Raw genomic sequence first — 24,206 nt, forward strand, 5'->3', positions numbered from 1 at the left:
ACCGTTACACCAAAAGCACATCATTGATTAAGAGTTCAACTTCATTCTACTTAAGGGATTGCACAATCTCTTAACAACATAAGAACCTCTATTCGAGATTTCTCACAAATTGTATGTCATGCATAAAAATGCAATTATTTGGTGTTGGAACACATCTCCAAGCTCAAACATAAGAAACATAAACCAAATAAATAAATAAATAATCAAGAACAAAATCAATACGTTCAATTAAATTAGACATCAATAACATCCCGTTACAATACAATCATCCCTTCAAGATTACAAACGCCAATAATCAATCGGCAGATTCTGACACTCAAGTACAATAAGAAATCACATATACTTTTCTCTACCGTTAAATATTCTATATCCTATCATTCTTATTTTTTACATGCTTATTAAGCTTTGAATCTCATAATTAATTAAAAAATACTAACCATACAAGCAATGCATAATTTACCTTTACAAAAATTTATGAAGAATGAGATTCATAAAACCGACCTTAAATAATTAAGATTAGAAAGATGATGCAGACGAATTCAAGCATACTTTCTACACTTGGAGGAAACTCAGCAAACCTGAGCTGACGCTTTAAGTGGTTGGATGTCACCGATCACTGTGAAACAGCGAGAGCAAAGAGTTGGGTGCTCAGAAAACATACCAACATTAGAAGAATAGTTCCAGCATCTCTCACATTTCAGGCCATCAGCAAGACTAACACCAATCCAAATCTCAATATTTGCCTGACTGATGTATGATCCATTATATTGGACGGTTTGCGACACTTCGTCAAGGCACCGCAAAACCTCAACCTACATTGACCCAAAACAACATCTCAGCAGTAGCAAAAAAAATACTTCAAAGTGCAGTAAAATCACCGATAAAATAGGGCTAATCTGATGGTAATCAGAAACAAATATAGCAGGTTCTTCCAGTCAGCTATTAGTAGGATTCAGACACGTGTTTATGTCATTTGGAAAAAGAAAACATGGTTCAAACACCAATTTCCATTTGAGAAAAAGATGTATATAAGATTCCATCACAACAAATCCTACGCATGAAAAGATGTATTTCACTTTTAAAAAGGTAGAGAAGGTAGTATTTCTAATATGATATTAAGGATTTGAGTGGCATGCAAGTAAATATGAAAGTTTATGTGTTAGCTATTTATACTGATAAGACTTGTGTGGCATGTATGCAAATGCCCCCTTTTCATTCACAGTGGTAAATATTCAGCGTCATCCAGAAATGGTTGTTTGACTTCTATCAACAAAATTAAAAATTAAGAAAAAAAAAAAAGTAGCGAGTGCATGTTGTTCAAGCCACTGCGGGCTCTAATGAAGGGCTAATATATTCACCCTTATCCCAGCATTTATTGAAATTATTTTTACAACTGGCATGTCGAACACATTTACAATATTGGCATTGTCAGCAACTTGAAAAGAATTCTTGAAGTTTTCTGAGTTCAAGTTAACATAGAAGATAAAAAGGCAGCGTTTTGAAAAGAATTATACCTGTGATGTTATAAATATACGATGCAAAGAATCTGCCTCGTGCATAGCCCCACACATTTCCTGTAGCCGGGAGTTAGTAGCTGCATCAGAAGTATGGAGGTAAACCTTTGCTTCTAAGCTAGAGCCAATTAGCTTCTCTCCACGAGCAACCTCAAGAACTTTATTAACCTCATTTCTCAGCTGGAAAAATCATAAAAAAAAATAAGGAGAAAAAAAGAGGCTTAGTGAGAAGCCAAGTGTAGGAGATGTTGTATAATTACGCACTTCCTATTGATAACTTCTAAATACTACACACTGCACTTGATAACCCCTTTGAATTCAATCAAATGGGAGGATGGAAATATATTCATTATCATTTTTTACACAAATATGGTCAATTGTTATAAGAAAAGTAGCATTCAGTTGCACAAAAACACAGAAGCCTTCTCATATAAACAGATGGTGATTCCACAGCACAAGAATATTACTGAAGTCCAAATTTGCATGAATATTTTTACGAGACCTATCAGAATAATGGCATAAGCAAAGAAGAGAAATGCGCATCATCAGCCTTTTCCCTTTTTTTCTTTTATTTTTTTTAACACAAGTACACGATCGGCTTTCTACTTTAGCGAGATTGTTTTATAACTTGCAAAACTTCACTATTTACTTATATTTTCTTAGTGATAGCCACAAATTTAAATGGTTGATGAAGCATGCGTTCATTTAAAAGAATAAATCAAACATAAGGTTTATGCAATTGTTAGGAGAGGGGATAGATATACCGTATAAGAAATAAAAAAAAAAGGTGGTAAACAAAAAATAGCATGGATGCAAGTTTTAAAAAAAAAAAAAAAAAAAAAAAGTTTACCAACAATAAAGCAAACGCCACATGCATCACTTAATGGTAAGAATGGAGCACGAGGAGGGCTAACACCAAATAATTCGGATAAGGCTATAGATGATGATCATCAAGCACATTAATTTTTATGATATAATTAATGAAAAAAACTTATTCAAAACAAAAACAATTAATAGTAAGGATGACAATTTTGGTTTAGGTTCTTAGATTATATATTTTCTATATTAGTGGATTCAATGCAATAGATAGATGAGTGTATATTATTAGAAAATTTTGAAAATTTTAATTTAAAAAAAAACAAAAACAAAATAGCCTCCTCATTTTACACAACGAAATCAATAAATGCATTCAAACTTAAAAAACTTAATATGTTACAAACGACTTAGTGTTTGGCACCTCATTGTTTAGAATCCTAGTTTTTAACAAACCAGTACTGGATTTCTGTTGGATAAGCAATTATTTTTACATGAGGATGCGCTCCCATTTGTAGTGATGGGAATTAGCTCATAATGCTACCTCAGTGAGAAAATAACAAAAAACGTTTAAACTTTTTGAATCCAATATATTAGCTTTCTTACTTACACCCGGCCAAAACAATCCAAAACATGTGACATGTAAACAATGAGATGGAGTTTTTAACTAATGAGCAAATAACAACCTTAGCAAATACTTCAAGGAGATTTATCCGAAACCCTGCAGCCGAAAGATGGCTTTTAATGCAAGATTTGTTGCAAAAAATTCCTTGGTCTTTCTCTGAATGTTTCACAAGGAATGCTAGAAAATTTAAAAGTTAATGAATGGATTAGAACCATCACTAAGTAACTCAATGCTGAATAATCTAAATTTAAGTTTACTTTCTGGAAGACCTCAAATATAGTGGAGAAAAACAATAGAAAGAAAAGCAGGCAGAAACAGAGTAAAAAATGATTCCGACTTCAACAATGTAGTTACCCAGAACTCATTACCCAACTGTGCGACTTCTCTACCAACTAAACAATGAAACAGGGATGGGTAAAAGAGTTTTAGCACCATTGTCACAGAAAATTGGAAAATAAAATATTGTACGGGAAGAAAAATATTCCAATAGCATTAATTGGTTTACTAGTAAGGCATTGAAAATGGATTAAGCATTCAGTAAACAGATAGGAAACAATTCTGAGTTAGCTTCTCAAATCATGTCATAATTTTTTAGATTTTTATTTTAGACTCACTAAAGATAAAGACAATAAAAGTCCCTTGAAAATTATGTTTATTATTTGACTAAACTATAATTCTGCAACCGATTTTCTACAAACCAGAAAAAAATTTTGTAGTTTTAGAGGATTGCACAATGTCATTCTAGAGTCTAACAAACCAAGAAAAAGATCAATTTTTTTTTTTCAGACCCATGAGAGAGAGTAATTAAGTAAGATGAAGTTCATAGACAATGAATACCTCAAGAATCGAAGTCCAGAAATCTGCATCGGAAGCTGGCATTGAAAGCCATCTCTCATTTAGATCCGACCACCTTAGATCAAAAACAGATCTGGCAACAGAACCATTATCCAGTACATGCTCAAATGGAAGATTTTGCCAAGCATCTTCAGCCAGATGTGGCATGATTGGAGCAATCATTCGAATGATTGAAAAAAAATGAGCAGCAAGAACTGTTTGGCAACTCCGCCTTGTAAAACTGCCAGAACCTCTAAAAGCAATAAACATGGTTAGAATAAGAAGAATAAGAATGGAAAAGATAAATAATGAAATTTAAAAGAGTATCCAATAAGCTGTGGCTCTAAACAATGTATACAAGGAACAGGGAGCTTTGGGATTGTTAATGAAAATTATGCATCTTAGGAAAAAGCAAGGACATATTCATTCCTTTTACTATATTATTTTAAATCATATGATATTCTTATGTTAGTCCATAATACTCATAATTTCTGTATAATATAATATTTGAGTTGAGTTCTTTCTTCTAGTTTTGTTGAGATTTGGATCTAATTTATGGTCATGCTTGTAAATAGCAGAAGTCAAGGTATTTATTTGTAAAATGTAGCAAGGCTCTATAAAAGCCTAAACCATCAATGAAATGAACTAAGTTTATCAGAAAAATTATTTCATTTTAGTAACAGAGCCCTAAACCAAGCCGTAGGTGCTGCTCGATCAGATGAGTCTAGATTGTCACGACTAAGCTCGGGGCTTGGAATTAATCAAGATTTGAATCGATGGTCATACGGTGGAAATTAAATTTCTAAATTAGTTTACAATTTAACAAATGAAAGAGCCACCAATCAAATTAAACTAAAAAAGTAAACTTAAATTTAACTCGTTACTAGTTGTCTGTATCTTCTATAAACGTATTTTCGTCTATCGTTCATTTTTTAATCACTTAAAATCTAAAAAAATTAGTTTAAAATAATTTTTAGTTGAACAAGTCAGTGAACACTAATACTCTCAAACTACAATAATAAAAGAAAAAATAAAATGCGTGCAAGTTAAAATTTTAATAAATTAATATAAAAATATAACATATTATACTAATATCATTTTATATCTGTACAACAGTCATATGAGCACATTCTGAAAAATTAAGTCAACTAAGGCACGCCAATTTCAATATTCTTTTCCATATACGTACATAAGTACTTTAGTGTTATCTCACTAGTACCATAAAGAAATGACTTCATTATAGTCAGTTATGCACAAACAAACATTCTATCAAATTCATTATTTACTAAAAATATATTTCATTCTCATTTGCAAATCAGACAATATATGTATAATGTTGTGCACACATATTATTCCTAAAATATGAACAGAAATTCACTAGAATTGAAAACCCCTAGTTTGCAGTAATTAAAATATAACTAATGAAAGTACTAATTAAAGCATTTGGTTTAAAAGAAGCAAAATATCATCATAGTAGAAGAACATGAGTAGTCTCGATGTCGATTAAATTTGTTATTTGGGTTGTCTTGATGTCGAATATTCTAAGACTAAAAGTCTAAAATAAACATGATATTCATATTTAAAATTAATTTTATTGATTATGTTATTATTATATATATATATATAAAAGAAATCAATATTTGGCAGAGGCCCAAATATCGATTTCTCATGCGCTATTTGGCCCCATGATGAGAGCCCGCGCCATATGCCTAAAATTTCAGAGCCCCCGCGCCACGGTGGGATCAAACCCTTGACCCGAGGGGACTTACAGTGACCCCGCCACTAACTTTGGCCCCATGATGAGAGCCCGCGCCATATGCCTAAAATTTCAGAGCCCCCGCGCCACGGTGGGATCAAACCCTTGACCCGAGGGGACTTACAGTGACCCCGCCACTAACAGGCTAAGGCTTGCAACAAGCACGCACGCGCGCGCGCACACACACACATATCACATAATTAAAAATATAAAATTAGCCTTACCTTCCTGGATCCAACACCACACACATGCATCCAAGCTTCAACTCACTCGCACGTGTCTGCTTCCTCACGTCGCTTCGTTCTGCATTCGCACCATACATCACCTTCGTCTCGGCTCTTTTGCTCAAGTTGACGTTGTCAATCACCATCACCCGCTAAGTGAAAACCCTAACGTTACGCCTCCCCTCAACAAATCCTCCTCCCACGACGTCCTCCCCTCTACAGATTTCTTATTCCTTCCTTTTCTTCCTCTATTGCTCGAAATCGACGCCAATATCTAACACAAATATAAAATTAATATAAAAAAGAAAGAAAATCAAATCAAATCAAACAATCAAAATCAAAATTCAAACTAAATTTTGACCTGGCTAGGTTGGGTCTTCTCAATCTATCGCCAACGCGTCTCTTTTCTCAGGCCAAAGTTTCATTCCACAGAAACTATGAATCATTGGTTTCATGTAGAAGAGGTTAGCTTACTCTATTTAAATAGAACCCCAAAGTTTCATTCCACAGAAACTATGGGTCATTGGTTTCGTGTAGAAGAGGTTAGCTTACTCTATTTAAATAGAACCCGCTCTTCTTAGTCCTTTGCACCGCGTAGAAGAGATTTGGCTAGTTCCATTTTATAGAGCTGCATCTCTTCTACACATTTCTACCCAACTTTGCTCGCACCAGAGTTACCATAAATTTTCACAAACCTTTACAAATTTTATAAATCCCACAAATTTTATAATTTCCACACAGTTCCATGAATCATACAAATTTTCATAAATTAAAATTAAATCTATAGGTTGAGTAAAAACACCTTAGATGGAGTAAGACTTTCTATTCCACATTACCTTAGGATGGATGTGAAACCCTTTTAATGGATGTTAAGGCATTCCTTTCTAATGTAATGGTTCAAATTAAATCTAGAAGTTGAAAAGTAAGGCTTCTGATTCCGCATTACCTCGGGATGGAAGTGAAACCCTCTTCAATGGATGTTAAGGTACTCTTTCAGAATGTAATGGTTCAAATTAAATCTAGAGGTTGAGTAAAACCATCTTACATGAAGTAAGGCTTCTGATTCCTTCGTTACCTCTTAGAATGGATGTAAAATCCCCTTAAATAGAGTAAGACTTTCCTTCATAAGGTAGCAAAATTCAAATGTTGAGGGAAGGAGTAAGAGTACCTTAAATGGAGCAAGGTTTCTTATTCCATCGATCAACTCTTGAGTTGGATGTATCCTTTTGTACTTTTCATCTCAAATTTGTTTCTTTTGTTCACCTCTTAGGTTAGATGTGAGTCTCCGACATTCTTTCCCAATGTGACACATTTTCTTCGACTAGCTCTCAAGTTGGATGTGAGTGTCTGTGCCTTCCTATTTGATCTAGTCTTCCAATCAAATCAACACGCCAAACTATCAAATTCTCAACAAAAAATTTTCGATAACTTTCACCCTCAAAATCTCAAAAAATGAAAACTTTCAAAAGAAACAAAAGAATGAACAAACAAAGTCGAAGAAAAAAATTGAAAATTACATTCAATCATTTTCACCGAGTACCTTAAATCCCCAGCAAAAGTTCTCAAATTATCAACTCAAATTCAATCTCAAAACTGATTCGGTCAATAGTCAGTCTTAAGTATCTTTGCTTACACATTCATTCGGACTATGTTGATCATTTTGGTCAACACCAATACACGCAGTGTTGTTCAGCATATAACACCTATTAGGGGTCTATTTGTTGACATCATTTTTATGAGGTATCTTTCCCTCTCTAGAGCCTAGAATCTAGCCATAAGACTTCCCTACTGACCCTCCTAGAGGACTAGTATTGGGACTCACACCACTTAGAAAATTCAACCACTTCTTGACTCTTATGCGCACGGTTTTGAATCGTTAACTCTTGATTGAGTCAATTGAGACCAATACATTGAAACTCAAGATGAGTTCTCATAAGGATTGGAGAAACCCTAAAGAGACATTTTGGACTTAGGAATTTATATTTTTTTAAAATATCACAATTCACATCACACCCACATTCACACTTACATACACTTCACAACTAAATTAAAATTAAAATTAATTTTCAAAAGAATCAATCATAAACCAAAATTGAAAAACCAAATTTAATTCATTTTTTGCATTCATTTTAGAACCTTTGACGCGTGTTGAGGGGCACGCTACGGAGATCTTTCTGGAAAACTTCAACTCTCGCGTAGGCGAAGGCCATCCAATCAAACCAAAGAATCTCATTCGCCGCATTGCATGAAACTAGCCTTAAAATGGCTCATCCATCGTGAATTTTCCCAAATGACATCGGATGACGAAACGTACTGCGCGAGTGCGTCCGAAACATCAATTTTACCAAGAGAGGACACTCATATTGTTATGATTCGTGTACTGGTTAAAACACACAAATCTAGACATTAAAATATAATTATAAGAAAAAGAAGGCTCAACAATAAAATAAAAATAATAAAAAAAGGAAGAGCATTTAAAATCTCACGAGGCCCCTACTCAACCCTAGCCGACCCTTCTCCCACGTGATAGATCCCTCGTGTCGCACGTGTCTCCCTCGCAAAACCTGTGGTTGCTCCCGACGTCCATCCTGCGTATATTACCCCTAGCTGACGTCGTCTACTCACGTAGCCCATCCCGCGTTAGGCCTTCCCGCCGCGCTTCTTCGCAACCGATACCCCGGCGCCTCACTCCCGATCTCCTCTCCCTCCGGCCTCCCGTCGGCCAAGCCACTGTTGCCAGCTTTTCTCCCATTGGCGACCCAACTCATGCCGCTACTACTCATACTGCAGCCTCTGTCCCAACACGATGGCGGGTGCCCTATTATGGAAGCACGCTGAAGGTTGGATCGCATCTTTCAATTCCTCTGGCAAGAGTTCTTTGTGATGGTAAACAACCTATAGGAGAAATGTTCGCAACACTGATTCTTCTTGCCCCTAAATGCAAAAAAGTGTATGAAAGATACCACTAACTGAGACGTGAGAGCATTAAATCCTCAGCTACAAAATGCAAAGCTTACTCTAGTTATAAGATCATAGGCTAATAGTTGTGTCCCCAGATATGCAGCTGACCAAATGAGACAAACGATGATATTGGAAAATTACCTATAATGTTGGAGGGAATCTTTCCATTGTTGAACCTACCAATCGCTCTATGACCAACGAAATCCTTCCCATATGGCGGGTAGTTGCACTTAACTACAGTCAGGATTGCATTGTTGTTTCCTGAACCGACGACTGAGTCTCCAAAGACAATGACTGTCGGTGGTTGTGGAGACGTTTGGTTCGTACCGACGACGCAACCATGAAGAGGATGAAGGAAAACCACAAAATGATAGCAAAGTGAAGGATGCTGCTCTCCTGCTCTCACTCGTTTGTGTGTTTCGTTGCGAGATACGTTGGCGTGTAGACCAGACACCGATAGCTCGAAGCAAGTGGCGAGGACGTTCGCAACCAATGCAATGGTATAACCTTTAAAACTCTTGTATTTTCTTTACTAGCCGACCTTATGTTAGCTTAGGGTAAGCGCGCTAGGTCCAGTTGCCCACAGGGGGTGAGTGTCGGCTGACATTAGTCGGCGCGCCCACAGTCCCTTGGATTGGCCATCGATTTCTAGAGGAAGCTCTAGGTTAGGATTCCCGTGTGTAGCCAAATCCAATGTGGAGCCGAGTGTTTCCCCTCAGTGAACCCTAGACCTAAATCCTAGCGGATTGGAGTCCCATCTCCCCTTTGGTTTTCCCCAACCTTTCGGATGTTTGGATTTCGCAAAGTGAGAAAGTTTTGTAGCTAGCTTACTTTGCAAAACATGAGGGGTTGTGAAATGGAAAAAACTTTATAGCTAGCTCATTCCACAAAATTGCGAAGTGTTTCCCTTCTGGAGACACAGATGTGAAAGTCCCCACACACCTTGCCAAAGCAGGCGACAACTATGTCACGCATCCAAGTGCTAAACTCTAGGTATCATATGCGACATCGTTAGCACGAGTATGACTTGTTATCGAGAATGATCGCCGTCTTTGAAGAGCGGAATGTGTGTGCCTTGCTTGAAGCATCATGCACTTGCATGTTGTCTCGACCGGCCGCCCCGGCCCGGTCGACATCACTCCGGCCCGGTCGACATCACTTCGCATCGACCGGCAGCCCAAGCCCGATCAACAATACTTTCTGCCTCGACAAACCGCTACAGTTTGATCTGCATAGCACTTTGGTTTGACTAGTCGCCCCGGCCAGGTCGACCGATCACATGAATAGTGCATGTTTTGCATGTGCATTAGTATTTGATTGCTTGCTTGCATGGTGCTCTATACCCTTAATGTGCTCGTCATTTGCATGTGTGTTTGGTCTTTGTTGGGGTAAGTTATAATTCTCCTCAGTGGCGTCCTAGGCGACTGAGCGTGATACTTCTCCTGTGCTATATGTCTTGTATAACATCTTGCATAATCTTTATCAAATGCTCGAGTTGCATGTTGAGTGTCCATTCATACACTCATCTCATTTGTATGATTCTCCTTTATGAAGATCATCACCCTTTCGGGTCACTGCCTTCACGACACATCCATCTTTCGGGCATCTACCTTCACGACATGCTCACTTCTTCGGGTCACTGCTTCCACAACACACCTATCTTTCAGATCGCTGCCTCCATGGTACGTCCACCTTTTTGGATTACTGCCTCCATGACATATCCATCTGTCAAACTGATGTCTTCATGGTACGCCCAACCTTTCAAGTCACTGCCTCCATGGCACACCTACCTTTTCAAGTCACTGCCTCCACAATATCTCCACCTTTCGGGACTTTGCCTCCACAGCACACCCACCCTTTCAAGTCACTAACTCCACTGCATGTCCACCCCTTCGGGTCACTGCCTCCACGACACACCCATCTTTCGGGCCTCCGCCTTTACTACACGCCCACCTGTTCGAGTCACTGTCTTCACGACACACTCATCCGCCGGGTCACTACCTCCACGACACACCCATCTGTCATGTCGTTGCAATCACTATACGTCGACCCTTTCGGGTCATTGCCTCCACAGCACACACTCATCCGTCGGGTCGCTGCCTTCACGACACGCCCACTCCTCCGGGACACTGCCTACACGAAATTATATATATAATTATTTTACAAAAAAACTAACATCCTCCTGTGGTGTCGTATTTGTTGCTCTTCATCTGGTTCTTATCTTCAACCATTTGAGTGCGCTTCATCGTCTCCCTTACTCGCATTTTCATTAGTCGAAGTGTTGCCTGTATGTCAAGCTTTAGACCCTTCATGAAGTTCCCCTTCAATCTTGCTTCAAAAAACCCCCTCAGTAATCCCGATAACAGCTCAAATCTCCTTATATTCCATAACGATCCCCTAATGAGCCGAGACATAGAACAGTTTGTGTAGGTCTCCTTCCTGAATGACTCAGAAATATTCCAACAAGCAATCATTAAATTTCTCCCGCAAACGAATTGGGTATCTAGCCCTCATCCGCTGAAACCATGTTAAGGCTTTCCCTTTAAACATAACCCTACTGCCATGAGCTTCTCCTACCCAGTTAACCCATTCATCGCGATATATCGCTTTACCCTATAACCCCATCCACATGCATCTTTCCTCTTGAAGACCGACATCTTTAACTTCCTAACCCTAGATTTTTCAACTCAACTTTCTCTCCCTTCAAAAATTTTGCCCATATATCTAGGGTAAAACTCCCTCATTCGATCAGTCATACCTTATCTTGGATTCCCTTCTTCCATCTTAGTGCTCCCCATCAATGTTTCGGCCCAAACCCCTCCATCATAAAAATCTCTGATCCAACCCCCATCGAAGTTCTATGAGAGTGTTTTTGATGGTGGATGTTTTACTCCTCATGTCCTCACGTCTGGTCTCTTTCCCTCTTTCCCTTTCGATTTGACCACAAATTCTCCAGTCAACCATTGGGGGTCATAGATTGCATTGCAACAAGATTCCTTATCATCTCCTTCATATTCTTAAATCAGTTGTGAATGGAGGAAAGCATTTCCTCTATCCCGGATTTATTTTTCCATATTTCTCCTTCCAATCTCTTTTCCAAAGCATCCACTTTCATTGTCATCCTCAAATATGTAAGCGAGACTGACTTCGGGTAGGTGTACTTCCGCCTGCCCACGAACCTTTCTTTGCCTCTCAGCTATCTGGATCACTATTGTAATGTGCGGAATCCAATACATTGCGATCTTGTCGTCTGTACACCAAGATTTCGTCGCTTGCATCCCAACTAGCTCTTTTTGTGACTACATCACACGGATTATGTCACAAAGTATGTGTCAGCATGCCTCAATCTCGTCGTTTGCACCCCAGTTAGCTTTTTCTGCAGCAGCATCGAGGCACAACGCGATCATGTCGTCACTTCTAAGTTACACGTTGTGATCCCTGCTTCCCCTCTAGCTCGATTGTGACTTTATCACGTGGGAGTCCGCTAGAAACCCCATAGATTGCTTCCCAGATCGTGATTGTGTGTCTAGGGCACACAGTGAGAAATCCAATTGCGAGCTCTTCCACAAAGGGTGCAAAGGAGACACTCATCTTTTTCCGCAATCATGTATTTAGCTATATCGTAACTGAGCACGCAACTATCCGCAATCCTTCCCTGTCCTCCTGCATACGTGTGTTTCACTGTTTGGATCATGACTGTTTCACAAAACTAGGTCACCAAACAAAGGTAACACTTGTAAGTTACGATCATGTCATTAATCTTTCATAAATCAAATGCTTTGATACCACTTTGATATGAATCCGAGATGAATTTTCCACTAAAATTATGGTAAATAATATTTTTATTTCATGAAATCAAACAACACAACACCAATACATATGACAAGCACCTACAATTCGAGAGGTAGGTGATCTCTCTTAAATCCTACAATTTGAGAGGTAGGAAATCTCTCTCCAAATCCTTACCTTAAGACTCAAGATAAGAATCTTCTGCATAACCCTAACACTAAGCATATTATCCCTATTTATACTAAATGATCCCTATTTATACTAAATGATACAAATAACAAAAGAGTAAATTGCACTTGGCTAATGAAAACAAAATCATCCTTAGGCATCATCGTCACAATATATCATTAATTGGTAACCCCTCATAGATTCACGAAGAAAATATGTAGACCCATGAAATGTTTAATCTCTCAATGAAGTATTAAGTTATTAATTAAAAAAATTAAAGAAGAAAACACCCAACCTGAACACCTATGGTAGATGGTAAATAAATTATACCTCCGCTACAGATAAAAACTTCTTAGTTAAAAACTCAAGAAGCACAACATTTGAATTTTTAAATGCTTCGTTGATAGTAAGATTAATAAGCGATAGAAGATGAAGGACGTACCCCACATATAGACGATCTTTAGCGATATCAAAGTAGAAGTTTGAAAGGTCAACAATCGCAAACCGTTGAAGAATCTGAAATAAAGAATGCAAAAGTAAAATAATATGTAATAAATTCAGATAACGATTATAGTTGATCAAACATTACTTTCAGAAGGTTGCATACCCTTTTAATGTTATCATGTACATGCAAGTCATTCGAATAAGGTAAATTACACTAAGCCCTCAACATTTGGTAGAAAGATATTTGAAACAATCTCTAAGAAATATTTTAATAACTCAAGGAACAATTAGCAAAATTTTAAGGGAAATTTACAATGTAGCACACAATTCTTATGCATTTACATATCTCACACCTCAACTTTCATTTTCATACATAACACTTCGGTTCTTTAAAATTATGCATAAAAAATGTATTTTACTTTTAAAAAGTATTAATAATACTATTGTTTATGTGATAATAAAAAATTGAGTGCCATGTGTGTAAATATGAATGTTTTTGTGTGAGATATGTGAATACAAAAGAATTGTGTGCTATGTATGTAAACAAAGGTTGGGCATTTCATGTATCATGGAGTAGGCCATAAGCCCACGAGATTTTATGTTTTAAAAAATTACAAACAAAAGGAAGACTTACATAAATACGAGTCAATTCTTATGTACTATCATATCTAACACCCATATGCGGAGCAACAGTGAGGGTGCTGGGGGGCCTTGCCCCCACTGGCCCGAACCACTAGTATTCGGCTAACTACATACCACACTCAAGGGTCTATAAGTGATTCACCCTGACAAAATGACATATAAGTAATACCGACTGCAATTTTAGAAATGGGCAAACAAAAACACTGAACAGTTAACAAAGATCAACAGCTCATCCAAGGCGGTTTCAAATTTTACCAAAATATTTCTTGTTCTGTAATCACAAATTAAAACCATATGCTATGCATACTGTGGAGTTCAGAGTTTCCTACTTCAGTGGTATCCTATTTTATTCAATTTTGTTGTCATATTTCTTTCCTTCTTAAGTCAGTTTATCTTTGATAAGTTATAATGGTTGAAATTAAATTTGTCTGGGTCGTCCTTTATTATATAAGAACTGTAATTTGATTATTGAGAAATAAGAAAATACGATTTTATCCTACTTTCATGATATCAGAGTCTAGAAATAAACCCAAGCTCTCCTTCCTCCATCGGAGGCCTCTCCCCGCAGTCGTCAGCTCCTGCAGACCCTCCACTTGATCGTCTCCTTCACTGCAAGTGATTGTTTCCCTACCTGCAGGTGCGGATCATCCGCTTCTATCCTTCCCTGTAGGTGTGAATCGCCCGCTGTGTTTCCTTTGTTGATCCCTTCTTCAGGCTGTGAATCGTCTCCTTCATGCTTCCCTATAGGTTTCCTTCACGGATTCCTTCGTACTTCCTTGCATACGTCGATCCCTCCCATGCCGAAAGATTGGATTTTGCATCAATTCTTTCAGAAAGATTGCATCCCTTCCCGAACCAAAAGATTGAATTTGCTGCAACTGATGTTCCTCGCCTACTCCAAGCAGCAACAGTTGCAAGAAATCATCCTTAAATTTCTTCAGCCGGTCTACAAACCCTCCCCGACTTTTCCTTACAGTCGATAATCCCTGCTACAAGCACTCCTAGCAGAATTATTCCTACAAGCCTTACCAGTAATATCTTTGTCGTCGAGTCTACCCTGCAGCCCGATTACTTTGTGTTGTCGACCCTTCTCTGTTGGATTCTCCTTTCAGACCCTCCGTTGTTTGCCCGATTATCGCTAGACCTTTCAGCAACAACAGTTGCAGAGCATCAACAACTAACTCCTCTTCTGTAGCAGCCACTCGCCGGACCTTTCTTCCTACATCAATAGGGATCAACTTCCTCCCTATAACAAGCTGCATAACTAAATGCACATATTATGACCAAGTATGGTATGAGGATGTCGAGTTCCACTCCAAAGGTTAATCTTTCCTTCTTTGAACATTGAAAGAAACTCGGCCACACATAGGATAAGTGCTGGAAACTATACGAAAAACCTGCATAATTGAAACATGAGCAAGAAAGGAAAGACCAAGACAATAAGACTCATGCTTCCAACTCTTCTAAAGGGTCGGCCAACCCTAGCCCTTTTACTAAGAAAAAGCTGGAGGTATTGAAGAAACTTCTTTAAAACATAACCGAGCAACCTACCAACTTGACGATACATTAAGATATCACATCCTCCTCTTATCTTGCTAACAATGAAAGCTTGCGACTTTAGATGATAGATTCATGTGCTCCAGATTACAACTGAAGATATTCATGCTTTCACCAACTACCAAGAGTTCATCGACTCAAAATTTACCAGACTTGCTAGTGTATCTCACTTTAGGATTGTTGGGAAAGGAGAAGTAAAAATTTCCAAAGATATTCAACTCTCTTCTGTGTTATATGTTCCCCAATTAGATTACAACTTACTTTCAATTAACAAACTTACTCATGACTTAAATTATGTTACTGAATTTCAGGTGGTGGATTCAGGAAAGTTAATTGACGACGTTGAATTGTATCAAGAACTACCCCTAATCAAAGAAAGATATTCTCTTAATATACAAGTGTCTTCTTCACCATCCTCTTCCCAAATTCCTAAGTCCGTTAAGTCTAATTTTGTTGAAATTTAAGTTCTATTATGACATTGTCTTCTGAATCATCCCAATTTTCATTAAGTTGCGAAGTTATACCCTCGTCTTTTTATTAATAAAAAATAGAGTTTTATCAGTATGAATCTTGTCAATTGGTTAAACATACCCGTGATGTCTATAATTTGCCGCATAACAACCCCTTACATCATCTCTCTATCGTCAGTGACATTTAGGGACAATAAATAGAATAAGATGATTTGTTTTGTTTATTGATGATCACATTAAAAATAATTGGATATTCTTCATAAAGAAAAAAATTGAAACTGCACAAATCTTTTAGTCCTTCCATAACATGATTTATAATCAGCTCCAATCCAAAATTCATAACCTCAAAACTAATAATGCAAATGAATACTTCAATTCAATTCTTAGACCTTACCTTGCAAAGAACGATATCATTCATGTGAGTTCAAGTGTTGAAACTCCACACCAAAATGTGATAGCTGAGAAAAGAATAAACAACTCCTCTAGGTATCTAAGTTAATACTATTTTCTCATAATGTACCAAAAATTTTATAGGACGATGTCGTACTCACAGCCACTTATCTCATTAATAGAATGTCTAGCAGGGTCTGCGAATCTTCCTTATTAATATTACAACATATTCTCCTTCTTTCTAACCATTTTGTATCCTAAGTTCCACTAGTTAAAATCATCCAACTTGAGGTTGACAAAAAGAAACTTCGTATGTATACTAGAAGAAACAAATTCGTTGAGCAAGATAATGACAATATAAAACCACAAGACTATTCACAACTAAACCTGAATTCACATATCTCTAAGATTTTTAAAGAGGTGGAATCCAATGGAGAAGACAGAAAGTTTCATAAACTATCATATACATGATTATGTTGCCCATGAGAAGTTATCGACTTACAAAGTTTTTGTATCTAAGTTTGATATTATGCAGCTACCCAAGTCTATTCACAAAACACTCCAAAATCCATAATGAAAAAAAAAAAACACAATTGATGAGAAGATTCAAGCAATTGATATAAATGACACATGGATCTTTACATAGTTTCCTATAAAAAAAGATAAGTTGGGCGTGAATGGGTATCCAATGTCAATTACAAAGCAGATGAGAGCATTGGCAAGTTCAAGGCAAGTTTGGTGGTCAAAAACTTTACTCAATCTTATAGGATAGACTATCAAGAGCCATTTGCTTCAAGAGCCAAGTTAAACATTGTAAGAGTTCTTCTTTCCTTGGCAAAGAATAAAGAATGTGAATTGCATCAACTTGATATCAAGTTACTAAGTGAGTTGGGATATTCTATGGTCAACCCTACAAAGATGTTCTGTGATAGTCAAGCCATCAATAGTATTGCAAAGAATATTGTGCATCATGGCAGAACCAAGCACTTTGAGATTGATAGACATTTTCTCTATGAAAAGTAAATAGAGGCATTATTCACTTAGCATACATTCCGATTCAGCTTCAAGTCGCTAATGTTTTTACTAAATCTCTACTTAAGACAACTTCATTGATTTGCATATTACAACATCTATGACCCAGCTTGAGAGGGAATGTGAAATTTTGAGTTTCTAATTTTAGTGCTATTGTCTTTTATTATTATTTTCTTTATGACATATTTATTTCCTTCTTAAGTTAGTTTAACTTCGATAAGTTGTGATGGTTGTGATTAAGTTTGTCCTAGTTATTCTTTGTTATAGACGGATAAGAGTTTTAATTATTGAGAAAGAACGTAATACAGTTTTCTCCACCTTTCTTCAAATACAATAGCTGCTTCAAAAATAATCATACTAATATTGACTAAAAAGGAAAACTCATATTACCTCCCCAAAGAAGATTATCGCATGCCAATTTTATAAAAGATAAAATAAACAAATGAGACAAAAAATGAAATAGAAAGCATCTTAAAAATTATTGACGAGGTACTGAATGCCTGGAGTGATTACAGCTTCCCTCCCTCACCATCTCCCTCCTTTCCATCTTCAATATTTTAAAAAATCCACTCTAAATTTCAACCTAACCTTCTACTCAAAGAGAATAACCATCTCCTTTAAATTGAAATCCTCACTAACTGCAAAAAGCCTAACCAAGTTGCAAGGAACAGCATAAATTGAAAACCAAAACCAACTTTTTGCACCTAAACATAAGCTATCCACTTGACATTTTTCTAAATCTATTATTTTTGACAAGAACATCATCCTCTCATTTTATCGTGAAAGGTAACCAAGGCCACTTTTTAATTTAAAATAATAATAATAATAAAGTGCACATAAGAACAACCCATTCTACCATGCTAGCACAACCCAGCTTGAACCAGTCGGGCTTAGCCCCAAAAAATCAGACTCAACTCAATCAGGACATTCCAAGTTGCCTAACCATACAGCCAGAGAACCATATCAATCTAAATTTTATGAATCGTTAGCCAAATGGGAAAAATAAAATTAATTTTCAATTGATCAATTCAGTGCATCAATGTGCCTACGGACCTAAGAACATTCAAAGACATTCTTCTGGAACTAATTGATAGTGTGTTTCTTAAGGATTTATATCAGGACTCTTTTGTTAATATTGCTGCAAGTTAAATAGACATCATTCCTTTCCCTCGTCTCCAAATGAACTTGCTGTGGGATGAAGCTCCAAGTAAGCATCTCCACCATAGGATGGATTCCTCATTTGTTTTTTTTTTTTTCATCTTTAAGAGGAAATTTTCATAGATGAATTTCGCTAAATCAACAGAAAAATAGACATTTAATTCTTCCAAAGCTTCAGCTTTCCCAAGTAGAGCCACAATCATTGATGCAGATCAATCACTCTATTTCTAGCCCCTTGTCCAAGCCTTTTCTTTATGTGATTTGTGTTTTTTAAATCGCATGTCTTTATTTGTCTTATGCCACTTACCGGGTGCACTATTGGTTCTTTAGCATTAATTTGGTATTTCCTTACTGGATTATAGGCAACAAAATCATTTGATTAAGCATAGTATGAACAGAAAGCTACTGCTCGTGAAACTGAAATGGTGATAAATGAACAGTCTTGATTACTTTTTTCAATACAATTTTCAGTTCCTAGATGAATATCTGAGAATTTACGTCACTTAAATTATGTCGAGTATTAATCCAATTGCCTCAAGGATTGATGAGCCTTCCTCCTTAGCACTCTTCTCTCTTTTCTCATTCAACTGTTTAAAAATTATATCATCCCACTATCCATTCTACATCAAAGTGAAATTCAGCAAAATGTAGTTTAGGAGATGGGAATATTTGTGATGAGAAATTCCGTTGAGCTCATTGTTCAGTGCACCCTCATGACACTAGGTAGCAAACTTACACAAGCTACCGGAAGAGAATGCTTGAAGAAAGATTCTACAATTTCAATGAAATTTATGCAAGACCTCAACGAGGCAAACATGACCCAACGTTGGTGGGTTTGATGAATGCTTGAAACTTGTCAAATAGCATCATTATGGATGACATTAGAAGCAACAAGAAAGACAAGTTACTACAAATAAAGTGAATTTTCTCACCATGAAAATTTATCTCTGACAATTTTAACGCTAAAAGCAACTTTATGAGGCAAAATGAACAAAATTTAATAGTGAGGTGCTCCAACAGACCAGAATACTTGATATCAAAAAGCATTGTCCTGACTGACCATGAAATCGAGCATCTTTTAACATCATTAAGTTCTAATTGTGATCAGTGAGTGGAAAATACTCATTAATGAAAGATTAAAAAAATCAATTATGTTATTCAAATATAATGAAAAGAGTTTAATTTTAAAAGATGTGAACTCAGAGGAATAGTGGAATTCTCAAGGAAAATGTACCTGGAATATCTTGTAGAACTGATACTTATCATAACAATCCTCAACTATTTTTACAACATTTTCAAGCTGGAACATTGCATGTTGATCAATCTTGGGGAGATCATCATAAGCAATGGAATTTCCTGGCTGTAGAACAGAGCAACTACTCAAGGAGATATAGAAAGCAAACAGAATCAAATAAAATAAACATACATTCCAATCATGGAGATTTGATAGAAGATATCTAAGTGTTCCTCGAAACTTTCTGTATACATCAGACATCTGACGAAGTATCTGAGGACCAATCAATACATCCCCGGTATAATCAACGCTAGATACCCAAAGGCGGAGAACATCAGCTCCATAGCTAGGCTCATCCTGTAAATCAAATCAAGAAACAAAAGCTATCATAAGCTATAAGAGATTGGAGTTTGCAAAAACTAAAAGCAATAAGTGATAAACCTTGATGTTCAGTCCTCCTGAAATGATAATTTCAGGATCAACAACATTACCAAGAGACTTGCTCATTTTTAGGCCCTTCTCGTCCAACACGAACCCATGTGTGACAACACAAGAATAGGGAGGCTTGCCTGAAATTTATAGAAGTACATGTAAAACATTAAATGTAACATTTTTCCATCTGGAAGGATTTTGGAAGAATACTGCAGCCATAAGAAATTAAATACTCAAATGATGAGTACATCATTCATTTATTTTAACAGAAAGGGAGTCGTCACCAGTGTGTGAAGCTCCCTCTAATATAAGTTTGGGAAAGGTTGACATATCCAATGATAATTCCTGAAATATAGAGGTTATTTTCGTTACTCAAATTGAGAACATTACGTTATGATGGAGGCAACTAGCTATTATTTCGCACACACACTCAAATAATTCTTTGCATCAATTAAAAGGCTGACAACGAAAAGCAAATGAGGAATCACAAAACAATCATTATTTGTGACACAATAACTTGCTGGATCAAGTTCCATTTCATGGCACTGAGAAGAGCATGGGGTCAAGGTTGCAACTTCGGGATTTGCAGCATTTGTCTTTTAAATTTGTGGCCCTCCAAACAGTTGTATCATGACAGTAATTAATTTTCTGCCAATTACCTTCTGAGTCATTTATTTCAAACTCGAAGATTATTCACTAAAAGTATCACATTGCACTAACAAATTTAGATTCACTAAAAAAAAATGAAGAATTGAACTTGCTGATATAAGAAATTTAACTTGCTAACTTTAACTAAAACAAAGCAAAATATCATGTAAACAGTGAAATAGAACTGAAATTGCCACGCTTCCAAACGAGGTAAGAACTGTCAATTCAAAGAAAATCACACAATATCCTCTCTTCTTTTGTTAAAAACGTCTTTTGTAGGGTTCCTTGAATATTTTACAAGTTCATAAAATAAAAGGATTGCATCTTGGTTTCAAGCTGAAAAACTTATAAACTGAGGTGTATGAAACAAAAAAACTGAGCTCCTACTTTCCAGGTTACAATATTGTTAGACTATAAAGTGCATAATGCCCTCAAAAGTAAGTTGAGCACCAATTCAAATGGACACTCCACATAACAACCGATCATCCAATTTATTTCTTTATTGAGTAGAACTACATAGCTGACAGATCCATACAAGTTTAAATCATAGAGGCTCAATTTCACAATAAACAATCTATTATGGTCAAACTTCCTTAGCGAGTACATATCCCTAACTGACTAATCCATGACAGACTAATCATTTAAGACAAAAAGAGTGATGATAATCATGCTAGTGGGCTCCGAAAATTCACACCCCGGCATCTCTCTTGAGAGTTTTGGTGTTAAATTCCGGATCAAATTTTTAAAAGGCAGATAAAACAGTAAAGAAAACACTAACCGGAGATTCACCCACAATTTTGCAAGAACTTCAAGATCTGAGATATGAGGTTCTCATAGGCACAAGCTCATATGATTAATTACCTCTCCCGATAACAGAATATCACTTTTGATTAAGGTAGTCAGCATACGCTAAATATTCAAACTTAACATATAGTAGCAACAAATTTATGTTTTAAAATAATCAAATTATCACTCTTAGATTAGAATGCATTGTGGGCGAAATGATGACACGTTCGATTAAGATCTCAGATTTCGTCATCTTGGATTGTCATGTCATAGTGCCTAATCAACATAGTTAGAAGAGGTAGTTGAACCAACCTGATAGAAGAAAATTTGTCAGCAATCATGTGTTGTTTTGTCCAAGATAACCTTGTAGATGTAGGGCGAATGTTTATCTAAGGAGACTAATCTAGGTCAACATTAACTTATAGAGGGCTTCATAATCTATCAGGTATACTCTTTGATTCAAAACTCAAAAGAGACAAACTACCATTCGGAAACATACAGGCTACATCCATGATTATAATATAATGATGTCATCTGGCAACAAATCATCCGGTCAAAGAAATCTGATCATAAACATTTCTTTTTTGGAGTTTACAGGTCAAACCACATAGACAGAATACTCAGACCACATTCTCACAGACACAAATTATTTTGAGTATGAATGTTGCAGCACATTTCACATAAAATTGACTCTATGAAAACTCAAGTAAACATTATAATTGTCACCCTTCATAAACAATCACAGAAGGTAAGTGAGTTTTTGCTCTTAGCTTTTAAATGATAGATTTTATTTAAGTATTTCAAATTATCTATATTTAGAATTTTCTTTGATATTCGGATAAACATCTCCGGTTGAGATTCACATTCAACACGAACATCATAACAAAATTGAGATTAAAATATCTATTTTATAATTTGATTAAATTTAGTGAATTGGGCATTCAAAAAATGTTAGTCATATCGCCAAGTGCTATTAGAAGGAGGATCGAATTGGAAGCTCAATCTTGTCAACCTCATTCTGTATAGGGATGAGGATCAGATTAAGGTGTGAGACATAAGACTTTGCCCTAAGGTAAGACTACCTGCTCAAGAGCGTGTTTAACTTAATTATGCTGAATTCTTTTATTAATTTTCAAAATAAAAATTTCATAAAAATTATATGATTTATGTGTATGAAAGTAGATTATATTTAACTTAAACTAATATTCTTCTTACGCAACATTCTCAGAAGTTTAAGTGAATCAAGATAAGTGACAGAGCACATGTGGGTGTTTAACTTTCATTATATACTTCTAAAATTAAAAATTTTGAATATTTGCACAAATATATTATTTATCAAAATACGTGCAAAATTATAATTGAAATATTTACAACCATCTTCTGTCCACAAATGTTATGAATCCAATGACGAGAGGGGTGCAAATTAGAAATTGATTTACAATTTTATTTAAATTACTCTTTTAAATTCTAAAATTAGGCGTCATTTTTAAAATTTTATAATTACTTGTGTGACAAATTTTAATTGCATGTGAATTTTCTAATCTCAATGGGTTCAACGTGGCATGAGAAAGCATAAATAGAGAATAAAGGCTTGATCAACCTCACTTGAGGAAGAAGAGTTGTGTTAGCAATTCATTTGGCTTCCAACTTTCCTCAAAGTTATCTGTATATTTATTCTGGCTCTCCACTTTGTTTGTATAGCTTTTACCATTGCAAATTAACTTAAAGTATCAACTTTAGATTTTAATTTCATAACATTTAGCTTAGTATTTTGCTCAAAATTAAATTCAAATTTTCATTTTACTTAAGTCAAATTTAATTCAGTGAGGGGCTGCATCGGGAGTCTGAAAAAGTCCACCACTCCAAGAAACACATTCATGGTTCGTATCGTTTGACACTACAACTGGAATTTTCAAAATCTACAACGACAAAAAAGGCATTCATATAGTAACTGCAAGCCAACTTCAAAACACATGGATTTTTTCATTACGATTTTCTCTCGTCACACTAAAAAAAAAATGCACGAGTTAAGCAAATCATGCAAAAAAAAAAACATAAAAAGGATTTCAACACAAACATTTCATACGGGTTTTCCCCACTACACAAAGAAAAATGAGCATGAGCTCAACTTGTCATGACAATCAGGCGACAACTTACATTTTAGTTTTAAAACTAATAATTTTATACATTTTTGTGATAGATGAAGTAGACGACGTCAAGATATAGATTTTAAGGCTATTTCTCTATTTTTTTGGGTGTTTCTCAGCAAAAGAGAGAACGATGGGAGAAAATTGGTGGTTTATCTCGTTTAAAGAGGGATTGATTCGGTTTTAGGGTGGTCAGACTTTAGGTGAGAGATTTGAAGAGATTACTATGGCAGGATGTTAGTGTGTGGATGAGGAAAGCGGTGGTAGTAATGTTTGAGCAGGTGGGCTTGTTGTGCAAGGTTACTGGACAATGGTGAATGGAATTTGGTTGAATGTGGAATGTGGGGACCGAGAGAAGTTTCTCCAATTTAGAGAAATCACATGAGATGGGGGAGAAGAAAAGCAAGTGGAAGGCTTTAAACACTTCAACAACGATCTTGAACGCGTTTGCACAGTTCATTTTAAGAACATAAATCATTTGAACGCTTCAACAACGATCGAAATGATTTCTAGTTTTATCACATGAGGTCACATTTTATTTAGATCAATGTTATCACGTCCAATCGACTTATCTAATGGAGT

At 36.2% G+C, this 24,206-nt stretch overlaps 1 protein-coding gene across 2 annotated transcripts in view; it reads right to left on the reverse strand.

The window, feature by feature from the left end:
• Window positions 1–228: 228 nt before the first annotated feature.
• LOC110030757 (isoleucine--tRNA ligase, chloroplastic/mitochondrial) overlaps window positions 229–24,206 on the reverse strand; it is a 78,772-nt gene continuing 54,794 nt past the window's right edge. Inside the window, exons 16-22 of one of the 2 annotated variants that reach the window (XM_020733649.1) lie at window positions 20,053–20,180; window positions 19,804–19,968; window positions 19,612–19,737; window positions 13,127–13,200; window positions 3,790–4,027; window positions 1,515–1,694; window positions 229–812 (exon numbers count right to left, since the gene is read on the reverse strand). In XM_020733649.1, the coding sequence (XP_020589308.1) occupies window positions 570–812; window positions 1,515–1,694; window positions 3,790–4,027; window positions 13,127–13,200; window positions 19,612–19,737; window positions 19,804–19,968; window positions 20,053–20,180 (1,154 nt within the window). In that variant the 3' untranslated portion in view covers window positions 229–569. Of the gene's footprint in view, window positions 813–1,514; window positions 1,695–3,789; window positions 4,040–13,126; window positions 13,201–19,611; window positions 19,738–19,803; window positions 19,969–20,052; window positions 20,181–24,206 lie in introns of both variants that reach the window. The other variant, XM_020733648.1, reaches the window with a different exon arrangement.

This window comes from Phalaenopsis equestris, unplaced genomic scaffold (assembly GCF_001263595.1).
Source record: "Phalaenopsis equestris unplaced genomic scaffold, ASM126359v1 Scaffold000760, whole genome shotgun sequence".
Taxonomy (NCBI): domain Eukaryota; kingdom Viridiplantae; phylum Streptophyta; class Magnoliopsida; order Asparagales; family Orchidaceae; genus Phalaenopsis; species Phalaenopsis equestris.